The following is a 13,017-nucleotide window of genomic DNA, read 5'->3' on the forward strand; positions in this document are numbered from 1 at the left end:
ACAGTCTGACTTCTTTCTAATCTTTAAAACTTGTTATTTATTATCCCCTGTCTTACTGAGATGGCCAGGACCTCTGTACAGTGTGGGAAGGCAGTGATTTGGGTCTCTGTCCTCCTCTGATTTTATCAACACTTGGGTTGGTTTGTGGTGGACTGTGGTTGTATCCTCCGTAATAGAAGAAGGAAGTTGCCTGCCGTCCTAGTTTGCTAAGAGCTTATTTTTATTCATTCAATCGTAAAAGGAGGCTAACTCCATCCGGGCCTGTCCTGGCTGTCACCTCTGAGCGTCTCTCCTCTCCTGGGCTCGGTTCCGAGGCGGGGGTGGCCCTGGACCATCCCTCCATCCCCGGGGCTGTGCTCAGCAACAGCTCTGTAATTGAATCTGCGGTGCGGCCAGCGGTGGGTTTTTAATTTTATTGGAATTTTAAATTGCTTTGTTTCTTCCTTATTTTATTAGTGTTAGTGGAAGCAGCTGCACCTGCAGGAATGCTTGTGGGGCTACGGCCCACAGGGGCAATGGCGCCAGCCTTTGGGGTTGGGGGCGTTGAGCAGGAGTCAGGTGAGGAGGGGTGGGCGTTGGAGAGAAGCTTCATCTGTGAAGATGCAAGGGATGGGCTGGGGAACCTCTTATCCCTTTGTGGGTATGGGTGTGGGGAAAGGGGTCCTGCCCTCTGGGGGAGATGGGGGCAGGTAAAGGGTTTGAGTCTGCTGCCAGGCCCTGGGGATTCTCTCCTTTTCTTCTTATTCCCACATCACAGCGGAGGAAACTAAGGCCTAGAGAGGGCCAGTCTGTCATTTGCCCAAGACCACACATACGTCCCATTCAGGGCACAGCCAGGATTTGACCCCCCAGGCCATCTGGTCTCAAAGCCTGTGTCCTGGGGGCTCCTGGGGAAGAGAGCAGGGCAGTCACTCAATCCTCATCTTCAGAGGACCAGCCTGAGGCACAGAGAGGCTGCGTCCCTCACCCAGGGTCCGGCAGAGCGAGGCTGGACGCTCACACCAGTCTCCTAGGGTAGCTGCCACGGCCCCTCCCTCCCTGGATGACAGGTCCCTGAGTCTACCCCTGCACCAGCCAAGCCCCCATGGTGCCTCTCTGCCTGGCCCATACTTTTAGCGGCGTGTGACTCAAAGTTTGTGTATCAAAACCATGATGAGAAAGTCAAATATTTATTAGGGGCACGGTCCTGAGCAGCTGAGAACAGGCTTCTGTCCCAGGGATGGGTGGGTCCTGTTTGGGACCCAGGGACTCTACCCAGCTGGGAGTAGCCCAAGATCTTAGGCCTGAGGTAGGGAAGGGGGATGGACTTTGCCTCCCGCCACATCTTTTTCCCTTTCTTTTTCTCCAGGTCACTTTCTCCGGTTAGCTGGAACAGGCTACAACAGCCAGCCACCTGAGCTCCTGGACACGTGGCTGCCCGTACCCCCGGCTCGGCCACCTGCCTGACCTCAGGTCCTAGAGAGGTAAACAGCCATTTCTGGTTCACTGACTATGTTCTGGGCGCTTGTGGAGGTCAGTCCTCGTGCAGCCCAGTGTAGTCAGGCAGCGCTGATCCCATTTCACAGGAAGAAGAGGGAGGGGGGGCTCAGACCAGGCCACGTCTTCTCCCCACCGGTTTTTTGACATTATTATCACAGATGGTCAGAGCTGGATGGCTTCTTAAGTCCATCTGATCTGACCCCTTGCTTTACAGAAGGGAGAATGCAGGCCCCAGGAGGCCAACTGACTCATCCAAGGTCACGCTACATGTGGCCCAGTCGAGACCTTTCTCCCTTAGTGAGAAACAGCATAGCCCGAGGTCTGGTCACAAAGCTCAGGGCCAGCCCTTCCTGTCTCGGTTCTGCCTGGGGGCCACAGGGACAAGAGGGTCAGCCTAGGCCTGAATGCCCGGGAGTCTTTCCAGGCCTTGACCAGGCAGCAGGGCACCCAATTCAATTTGCTTATCTCCCTTCTTGCCGCCCTCTCTCCTGTGCTCTTCAGTTACAGGCAGAGTCAGTGTCTTTTCCAATAAGTGCAAAGATGTCAAAGGGTCTGAGTGGGCAGGGGAAGCAGGACATCCTTGGTGGCCCTCCACATTCTCTAGTTCCGGCCTTGAGGCAGGAAGGAAGGACCGGCCCAGGTCATTGTGCCCAGCCCTTATCTCCAGCCAGTTGGCAGCAGAGGGCAAGGCAGGAAACACTGGCACCTGGACAGTGGCAATCAGAGGTTAAAATGCACAGATCCTTTAAGCCAGCAAGCCCACCCTGGAAGAATTTTTTTTTTTTTTTTTTTTTTTTTTTTGCGTTATGCGGGCCTCTGTTCTGGCCTCTCCCGTTGCGGAGCACAGGCTCCGAACGCGCAGGCCCAGCGGCCACGGCCCACGGGCCTAGCCGCTCTGCGGCACGCGGGATCCTCCCGGACCGGGGCACGAACCCGTGCTCCCTGCATCGGCAGGCGGACCCCCAACCAATGCGCCACCAGGGAAGCCCCTGGAAGAATTTTTTGCACAGATATACGTACGTGTACAAAGTTGATGTTCATTACAGCACCGTTCAGAATAGCAAGAGACTAGAAACAACCTAAATGTCCATCAACAGAGAGATGGTTAAAATGTTATATTCATCTGTACAATGGAATACGAGGGTACTCTTTCTGTCAGGTGAGGAATAATCTCCAAGACACATCGGTAAGAAAAAAGGCAAGGAGCTGAGAAGTATGTCGGGGTGCAAATGTTTACATAAAAGGTATTTACTGCCCCTCCTACGTGCATACATTTTTCAGGAGGGTATTTAAGAAACTGCTAATGCTGGTTTCCTCTGGGAAGGAGAGTTATTTTTCACTGTAAATTCTCATGCCTTCTGAATTATGTGCCACGGACAATCTATTCAGTGAAGTATCCAATTTTATAAAAGAGAACGTGTTCTCCCTGGAGGCCATGTAAAGGAGGGAAGGGGGCTGTGCATGAAAAACATTTTTCCTTGGAACCGAAGGCCCTTCCAGATTATCTGTCATTGTTCTATTTTTGATGAGGCAGACATGTATTCTGTAAACCCCTATCTCTGAAAGAACACCCTCAGAGGACCTTCAGTTCTGAGGATGTTGATATAACATCTTAGGTCCCCCTTGTCTTTCTGGAAATACCCTCCAGAGGCAAGTAATCAAAATTGAACCAGCACAGGACCTAATCAAAATATATAAGAAAAGGGAAGGAAAGGCAAGTTATAAGTAATGGTTGGCAAATAAACACTTCCCATCAGAAAAATGTGGCCACAGAAGAGATGAAGATTATGGCCAAATATTTCATTGTGAAGGAAACAATGTAGTAAGCAACTGTTTTCATAACGCAGAAATGCAAAGAGTAGGAGGAAAAAACTTACTATGAAAGGAGAAATGGAATGAGCACAGGGAGAAAAAAAGTCATAGAAAACAGGATGAAAAGTGATCAAAATGAAAGGGAAATAGGGAGTCAGAAAGGCATAATTAGAAGAGGGTACATAGGGAAGATGGGCAAAAGACAGTCAATCTGTGCTTAACTAGAGTCCCCAAAAGAAGGAAAGTGAAATAATACAAGCCTTGGAACTGCCTGTCGAAAGGCACAGACTGTTTCCAGGAGAAACAGACTCTGAAGGGTCAATCTCAAGACACAGGCTAGTAAAGCAATGGCATGAAAGATGTGGAAAGATCAAAATGAAATATAAAGGAGGAGGGCTCAGGCTTCAACTTCTCCATGGCAACATTCAACATAAGAAAAGAACAGAACAAGGTCTACAAAAATCCTCAAGGAAACAAAGTGACCCAGGAATTATTTTTTTGCTCATTCAAGTAGAAAGTCGACAGACCATTCTGAATGTGCGGGAATTCCAGGAGTGTTGTTCACAGGAGGCCTTAAGCCATAGACTAAAGGGCAACTTCAGATGGTGGAAAAATAAGGCAAAAGAACTGGTGATGAGCATGGACCCTGTTTATCTAGGAGACTGAGATGGATAGAACTGTGGGAGTGTGGTGATGTAACCAGATGTTAACATCACAAGCCCTAGGAGTAAAGTAATGGTATCACTAAGAAGAGAGGGGATGGGGAAAGAGGGGAACAGTAGTATAAGTACACAGGTGTCCTCATTCTTAATAGCTGGGATCAAAAGATATTTAAAGCTGATGTCAGTTAATAGAGGTTTAAAAGGATGAAGTGAATGCTGAGAAAGTGCTGTAGGGAGAAAAAGGAAATACACTAATTTCATCATTTTGTTCATTTTAGGGTAGATGGAATAGATGCTGTTACAAAGAGATAAAAAAATTAGGGGATTATTTAATGCTACACCACTAGAACAAGAACAGCAGCCTTCCCTATGAGTAGTAGGTACACAAAGCAGAGAACTTAGATCACACAGGGAAAGACTTTTCAAAGCAATTAAAACAAAGCACAGCATGACTGAACTAATACCAGACATCTGTTATATCAATAAATGTAAATGGCCTAAACTCTATTAAAAATTTTTTAAAAGGCATTCAGATTGGATCACAAAGCTTAATTCAACTCTATATTATATGAGTCACATCTAAACAAAGTAATTCAGAAAGGTTGAAATAAAAGGACTGGCAAAGGTTTCAAGAAAAATGTGAATTAAAAAAGCATCTTAATAGGCAGTTACCATCTTAATAGGTAAGATTGAATCCAGGCCAAAAAGTATTAAATACAGCCAAGAAGGATGCAGTTCACTATGGAGATTTAAGGTACTAATACCTGTGCATTAAATTCCATTGCATCTTGGATACACAAGACCTAACTAATGTAATTAACAGGGTAGATATAACTGGTTAACACCAAACTCTGAATCCCGGAAACAAAGCCACATCTTTTCAAATTCCCATAAAAAGTCACAAAAATCACCGGAGGTTGTATCACAAAGAAAACTTCACTAAAGTCCAAAAAAGTAGAAATCATAGATAGCATTCTCTGATTACAATGCAATAGAACGGGAAATAACAAAATACAAAGGCACCTACTACCTGGGTGGACAGATGGAACTCAAATGAGCCTGAAGCCAAAGAAGAAGAAATCAAAGCCAAAGTTGTAAAGTTATCTAGAAAATACTGATAATAAAAACACATGCTAGAACCTACAGGATACAGCTAAAGCAGTGCTGAGAGAATTCACAGCCTTAATTTTCCTTGTTTTCTTGTTTAGCAGTATAAAGATTTAAGCCTCTCAAGACATTTTTTAAAAAGGAAAGCAGGAAGAAGATTTTAATAAAGATAAATGCATAAATTAATGAATTAGGCACCAGAAAAGGGTAATTACTAATAAATGGATCCTAAAGATGGTTCTTTGGGAAAGGGGGGTAGATAACCTCATTAGCTAACTAACCTAATCAAGAAAATGCGGAGGGGAGCACACACAAAATATACAATATAAGAAACAAGGGTGAAGTAATCACTTAAAAGAATTTATTTTGTGCAACCTCATGCAAATAAATTCAAAATGGGTACTTTTCTAGAGAAACATAATTTACCAAACTCATTCAAGAACAATTAGATCAATCATTACAGAAGAAATAGAGAACATTATCTCAGAGTTACCCAGCCCTCCATCTCCCAAATAAATACACTAGCCCAGACTGCTTCATGAAGGATCAAACAATCTTTAAAGAACAGATAATCCACTTCTACTTAAGCTGTTATAAAGCACAGAGGAAGAAGGAAAGCCTCCATTGCCTTTATGAAGCAAATGTAACACTGATAGCAAAACCCAACAAAAACTGTTCCAAAAAAAGAAAACTAAAGACTATTCTCACTGATGAAATTGAGGCAAAACTCCTAAACAAAATATAAAATCCAATTCTATGGTATGTTATAATGTAATATTTATCATGACCACGTGGGAACCAACCAGGAATGCAAGGATGGTTCAATATAAAGAAATCTATATCATTATTCATATTAAAAGAACAAAGTAAAAACCCATATGATCAGTTTCACAGACATTGAAAAGTCATTTGGTAAAGTTCAGATTCCATTCTTGATTTTTAAAGTTCTCAATAAAATAGGAATAGATGGACACTTATTTAACCTGATAAAATATCTGCCCCTAAACCAGCATTCTGTGTAATGAGGAAATCCTAGAAGCTTCTCAAGGGCAAAGACAAAGCAAGAATGTCTACTGTCACCACTATTATTTTTCACTGTGCCAGGGATAGTAGACAACACTAATAAATAAGACAAAGAAATCAAGGTATAAAACTTGCAAAGGGCTTCCCTGGTGGTGCAATGGTTAAGAATCCGCCTGCCAATGTAGGGGACACAGGTTCGAGCCCTGGTCCAGGAAGATCCCACATGCCGTGGAGCAACTAAGCCCGTCCGCCACAACTACTGAAGCTCGTGCGCCGAGAGCCCGTGCTCCACAATGGGAGAAGCCATCGCAATGGGAAGCCCGCGTACCGTAATGAAGAGTAGCCCCTGCTCGCCGCAACTAGAGAGAGCCCACGTGCAGCAACGAAGACCCAAGGCAGCCAAAAATAAAAATAAATAAATTTATCAACAACAAAAAAATTAACTTTCCAGAGGAAGGAAACTTTAAAAATGTGTAAGATCTAAATGAAGAAAATACTAAAACATTCCTGAGGGACATAAAAGAAAGTCTGAACAAACAGAAAGGTATAGATCATGTTATTGGAGGGAAAGACATCATAAAAATGTCATTTCTTCCTAATTTATAAATTGCATGCAATCCCAGTAAAAACCCAAACAGGATTTTGTTCTTACCTAGATAAGTTGATTCTACAGTCCAGACAGAAAACTAATGGAACAGCCAAGGAATTTCTGCATAAGAGGATGGTGAATAAGAAGCACCAGCAAATATTAAAATGTTTTATACACATGCTTACAGCATGGATGAACCTTGAAACACTATGCAGAGAGAAAGAAGCCAGTCACAAAAGGCCACATACTGTATGAGTCCCTTCCTAGCAAAGTCCGAAACAGGGGAATCTATAGAGAAGGGAGGAGCCAGGGGGATGAGGGAGTGGGTAAGGGATTTCTTCTGAGGTGATTAAAATGCTCTAAAATGAACTGTGGTGATGGATGCAAAGTTCTGTAAATACACTAAAACCACTGAACGGTACACTTCAAATGGGTGGATTGTATGGTACGTGAATAATATCTCAATAAAGCCATTAAAAATGTTTAAATGTGTTATAATGCTACAACAATGAAAACAGTATTGCACTGATATTTGAATACACTTGCATCCATACCCCACACTTTGCACCAGATAAATTATCAAATAATCAAAGATCATATATTTTAAAAATTAAACCAGAGAAGAACTAGAAGAATCCCTGGGGACACCTTTTTTTTTATTTTTAAAAATAATCTCAGCATGAGAAAGGACATTCTAAGTATGACACAAAATCCAAAGGCCATACTTCAAAAAACTCGTCCATGGCAGAATCAAAGACAAATGACAATTTGGGGGAAACATCTGCAATTCATATGGCAGACAGAAGTCTAATTCCATCATATACAAAGAGCTCCTATAAATTAATAAGGACAAAACCCAATGAGAAAAATAGATCAAGAAGATGAAGAGATAAGTCAGTCAAACCACATCCATCAAAATTACAAAAGCACATACCTTCGACCCAGTATTTCTTCTTGTAGAAATTTATGCTGTAGTTTTATTCACACCTTTGTGACATACCCAGTGACAGAGTTTGTTGCTGCATTGCTTGTAATGGCAACAGGTTGGGTATGTTCTTCTTAGGGGACTGGTCAAATAAATTATGGATCATCCGTGCTATGAAAAACTATATGGCAAAAGAATGAGGAAGCTCTTTAGAGGCTGACATATAGGATATACTGCTAAGTGAAAAAGTGAGGGGTAGGACAGTGGATAAAATATGTATATACACACATTTGCTCGGATGTGCATAAAACGTCTTCTGAGAGGACACACAACAGCGGGGAGAGGAGGAGTTTTATCTCTACACCCCTTTATTCCTTTTGAATACTGGACCACGTGAGTATATTACCATGTCTGAAGATAAAATACATATTAAAAGAGCAAAAAGCAACAACGTAAACACTGTAAATGGCAACCACTCCTGCACTATAGGACAGAGGCAATAGGAAAGGGTGGGGACTGTGGTGAACTGGAGATGGGTGTCCCCTTTAAAGAGGCAATAGTTACATTCTAACCAATAGCTACAGGACAGGAACACAGGCTTATGTTACCAGATCCTCTGATTTGTGTTCGAGACACACTACATCCAGATTTTTATACAAACCTCTCCGTTTTTAAATGTGTCTAAATACTTGGGGAAAACAAACAAACAACCTATGGTGGTTAAAAATAATCAGATCAGAGGGTTTGGGAGCCCTGTCCTGGATGGTAAAGGAGGACAGACCCTTGGAGGTTACCAAGTCCAGCTCCCTAATGGCCCAGAGGGGGAAAAGACATGCCCAAGATCACCCAGCAATTCAGGCCGCAAGCTGGGATCCCATTCAGGACTACAGTGAACTTTTGAACAACGTGGTGGTTAATTCAGGCATAACTTACAGTTGGCCCCGCATATCCTCGATTCCTCCATATCTGCGGATTCAACCAACCACGGACCCTGTAGTACTGTACTATTTACTACTGAAAGAGATCCACCTGTAAGTGGACCTGCACAGTTCAAACCTACATTGTTCGAGGGCTGGCTGTGTTTGCTTCCCCGTCATCCTCTCTGCTGATGCAGAGGGAGACAGGACACACAGTCAGGTCACAGAAGAAGTGCTGGGGTCGGGGCCATGGTGCTGGTAGTGGTCAGAGAAGGCTCCTGGGGAGGAGGTCACACCCAGTGGGAGTCAGCCAGACCAAGGGAGTGGGGAGGGGCCCCAGGGAGGCAGCACAGCCTGGGCAAAGGCCTGGGAGAACACGGACGGTCCAAAGCAGGGTGGTGGTGGGCAGATGTGCCGGAGCGTGGACGGCTTTCCCCGCCTGGGAGCTGCCCTGCGAGTGCCCGAGGTGGGGAAAGCTTGGTGTGTCCAGGAGAGAGGCAGCCCCGTGGACTGCGGGGTGGGCAGAGGAAGGGGTGGGGCTAGGGCCATAAGGAGGGCGTGTCACTCACACTTGCGCAGCTCCAGGCTCTTTGTCGGGCAGGCCAGGTGTTGGCCGGGGGCGTTCTGGGTCCTCTGCAGGCAGGCCAGCATGGCTGAGCTGGGGGCCCGCGGCGGGGGGGACGCGCTCTGCGGCAGGGGCCCTGTGAGGAGGGAGAGGAGGCGCTGGTCACCGGGGCTGCTCTGTGCCCACCTCCCCCCCTCCCCGCCCAGCCCTGCTCACTGTGTGGGCCACCTCCTCCAGGGGGCTTCCCGACGCCCCCAGGCCTGCTCAGACCCTCTCCCCCTTCGTGTTCCCCCAGCAGGCCATCCTTCCAAGAGTGGTGGCCTCCAGCTCTCTTGTAACCGCCTGCCAGCAAATCCGTACCAACCTCCCCGTCCCCAACCTTCAGCCTTGAGCTCATCAAGGGCAAAGACCCATCTGGTCATCTTGGGAACCAACATGGAAGGGTGCCCGGGAATGGCCAGTGGGCGAATGGGTGTCCCCACTTATTCAGGTGATGGTCTGCCCTCATCCCCGGCCTGGAGACTTCTCACAGCGCCCCTGGAGGGGAGATGCCCGGGATGGTGTCCCCGGGAGAACCAGAGGTGACCTGTGCTGAGCCCTGAGCCCAGGCCCCGAGGGCCATCACGGCCCCCTGACCGAGTGCCCTATTCCGAACGGAAAGGGCAGGGCCACCCAGGGCAGCTCTGCCAGGCTGGGGCGAGGTCCCCCATGGGCAGCAGCTCAGATGTGGCTCCACACAGGTCCACCTGTGCTCATTCACCCAGATTCACACAGAAACGAGCATCTTTATCTTCACAGAACCCACTTTTCCGAGAACCCAGAGCCCCCGAGGGGCAGGGTGACACAGCCTGCCCTGGATGGATGGGGAGAGGGTGGGAGGTCTCCTGCCAGGGTCAGGGTAAGGAGAAGGCGGGCTCAACCCTGGACACTACTGATGCCCACCCTGTCCTGCTCCCATACCACCGCCACTGCCAAGGCCTGAGCCACCAAGCTGGGCTGGGTTGAAAAAAGAAGAAAGCGGAGGGGAGGGTGTGTTGAAGGGGAAGAAAGAGAAGTTATTTAACACTAAACAGGTGTCTGGAGCCCTAAATTCTGCCGCTTTCTTCTAATAATGAAGTATTCATGAGGAAAAGCCTTTTTTCACTACTTTCTTAAGATACTAATTTCACAACAAGCTCCTTGTTACGGCGCAATTATTCCAATCTTGTATTTCCCCGAGACGGGTGCAGCCTCCTGTCTGTCCTGGACTCCCGGTAAATGAAAGACAATCACGTACCCACCTTTCATTATGCTCTATTTTACTTTCAGCAAAGGTAGCCTGAAAGAAATGATTTACTCTGAAAGGGACTTTTATTCAGTTTCAAAACCAATTTTCTCCTATTACTGTCTCAGAAAAAAAAAAAAAAAGAGAGAGAAAGTGGGGGTGGATGGGGGAGGGTCGGTGGTTCTCATGCGCCACGCGCCCAGTCGCCAGCCTTAATGCAGCGATGCAATGAAAGATCTGGTATCCACTTCCTGGCTTTGATTTCTGGTAATTTTAAAATATGCCATTACAATCAGGCAGAAATTATACAGTTTAAAAAGGGAATGAAGTAGGGCTATTGCAGGGATGAAAGCCCTTGACTGCGGGAACGAGGCGCCGCTCCCTGGGGACGCGGACAGCGGGAGCGGGCCATGCTGGGGCCCTTTGGGACACACCCGTACACATGGGGGCAGCTGGCCCCCCTGGACACCTGGGGACACGTGGACATGCATCCCGGACATGCTCGCTGCATACGTTTTCCTGAAGGTGGGCACACCCTGTCATACCCTCGCCCACCCCGAATGACACGCTCCTCTGGCACCTCTCAGCATACGCGGGAAGTGCACGGACACGCACAATCATGTGCCCACCTGGAAGGTAAGAGGCCTGTGCTGACCCTGGCAGCCCGGCCCCTCCCCCTGCTCCAGCCCAGAGCAGCAGCCACTCTCCCTCCACAGATGGGGAAACCCAGGCCAGAGGGAGGCAGCACCCTCCCCGGGGCCACCCAGCAGACAGTGACAGGGTGAACCTGCCCCCTCTCCACTGGGCTGCACTGCTCCCCACAGGCTGGGGCAGCGCTGGGCCAGGAAGGAGGGAGGCCAGCCACCTGGCACACGGAGGAAACCTGGGCTGGAAGCCTGGGACCTCCCCTGCCCCAGTGCCTGCTGTGTGACCCCAGGGGAGCTACTGCCCCTCTCTGGCCTTGTAATAGCGCTTCCATGATCCTTCCCAGGTCATTTTTCTCCAGGGTCCTGGCCAAGCCCAGCCCCACTTTGGGAGGTCCTCCCCACCTCTGGCCTTTCACCAGGTGCTGGGGGCCCAGAAGCCCAGCCCCTCTCCAGCGCCCCCCCTCCCCAGGGGCCACGCACCCCAGCATGCTTTTCAGCTGAAAAGGGCAGGCTGGGACTGCAGTGCTAATCGGGTGAGGGGTAGGCTGCCTGTTCTGGGGCCTCTCTAGACCCCATCAGCTGCCCTCCCAGCAGGGCTCTGGTTTCCGAGTGCTCGGATGGTGGACGACCGGGCAGCTCTGGGAGCTGAGCGGCCACGTGGCCCAGCCCAGGGGACCACAGAGGAGCCCCCAGAGGAGACGGTATCCACGTGAAGGCCTCAGCTCAGCTTTTCTGGTGCAGCCACCTGGATCATTTCATCCCTCGCCACTGGAGGATCAGCAGCCTAAGAGGCTGTCTTCACTTGGAGAGGAGCGATTTCTCTCTCTACACCCCCAATCCCCCCAACCCACTGCCCATCCTCCCAGGAGCCCTGTGCCTGCTGCTGGGGCAGGTGGGCGGCTCCAGCGTGGGACGTGGGCAGGGGCCAGTTCGGTATCATCCACATCATCTGCAAACAAGACAAACAAAACAGAGCCCTGTTTTTGGCCATAAAAATTCTCTCTGGTCCCAGAGTAGAGCCTAACCTCCTTTACCTGGCCCTCAAGGCCGCTATGACCTGTCCTCCCCGCCTCCCACCCCCATCTCTCCTAGCTCCCTCCTAGCGCTCCCTCCAGCCTGGCAGCCTCCCACCTCCAAACCTTTGCCTGTGCTGGTCCCTCTGCCTACAGCACCGCCACGTGATCCATTTTAACTCAGACTCTGGCTCCCCTCCTCTGGGCATCCCCCCTCACAGCCCTAATCACACAGAGTTGTAATTGCCAATTTTCATGTCTGTCTTTCTCCACTGGACTGTGAGTTTCTCAGGGGCAAGGACCATGTCTTATTTGTCTCTTTCTCCCCAATGCCTGGCAAAGAGTAATCACTTTATAAATAGGTGTTGAATGAATGGCTAAATTAATGAATCAGTTATTGTCAGATGAAGTGATAGAGGCCCAGAGAAGCCAAGCGTCCTGCACAAGGTCACACAGCAAGCTTGGAGACAGGACTGGAGCAGGTGCCTAAAACACTCATGATCTTCCCATGACCCACCCCCCGCCCCCCGCTTGGCATCATCCCATCTGCAGAAAGCCGGCCCCTCAGAGCCCCCGCCCCAGCTCATTACTCCCCCAGCCAGGGACCATCCTGGGAGCGCTGCTCATTCTGAAACCCTATCAGTAAATCGGGCTGTTTATAAGCCCAAGGTCTTTTGTGACTTTAATAATAAAAAAGGGGGGAGGGGGGAAATGTCGCAAGCCTCAATGATTAGAATGCTTCGGCACCGTCCCTGACGTGGGGGCTGATAAGACGCCTTATCTCGGAAGCACCCCTAGGAAAAGGTCCCCTCCACCAGATAACGCCCCCAGCTGTCGATATGCCCTTTCATAGCTGAGGCTTTAGATAAAGAAAATGTGACAGGGGAGGGGAAAGAAAGGAAGGAACTTTCCAAGTCCGAGGAGGAACTGAGTCTGTGCTGCTCGCCTTGGCAGAACAATGCACAGCAGAAGGATGTCTAAAGGCTGTCTTTATTTTTATTAAAAGAACAGGGA

At 48.4% G+C, this 13,017-nt stretch overlaps 1 protein-coding gene across 1 annotated transcript in view; it reads right to left on the reverse strand.

The window, feature by feature from the left end:
- The window catches only part of FAM222A (family with sequence similarity 222 member A), a 54,895-nt gene that overhangs the window by 17,195 nt on the left and 24,683 nt on the right, over positions 1-13,017 (reverse strand). Inside the window, exon 2 of the mRNA XM_060028219.1 lies at positions 9,084-9,215. Within this exon, the coding sequence (XP_059884202.1) occupies positions 9,084-9,165 (82 nt within the window). The 5' untranslated portion in view covers positions 9,166-9,215. The remainder of the gene's footprint in view (positions 1-9,083; positions 9,216-13,017) is intronic.

The sequence above is a fragment of the Delphinus delphis genome, chromosome 13 (genome assembly GCF_949987515.2).
Source record: "Delphinus delphis chromosome 13, mDelDel1.2, whole genome shotgun sequence".
Classification (NCBI taxonomy): domain Eukaryota; kingdom Metazoa; phylum Chordata; class Mammalia; order Artiodactyla; family Delphinidae; genus Delphinus; species Delphinus delphis.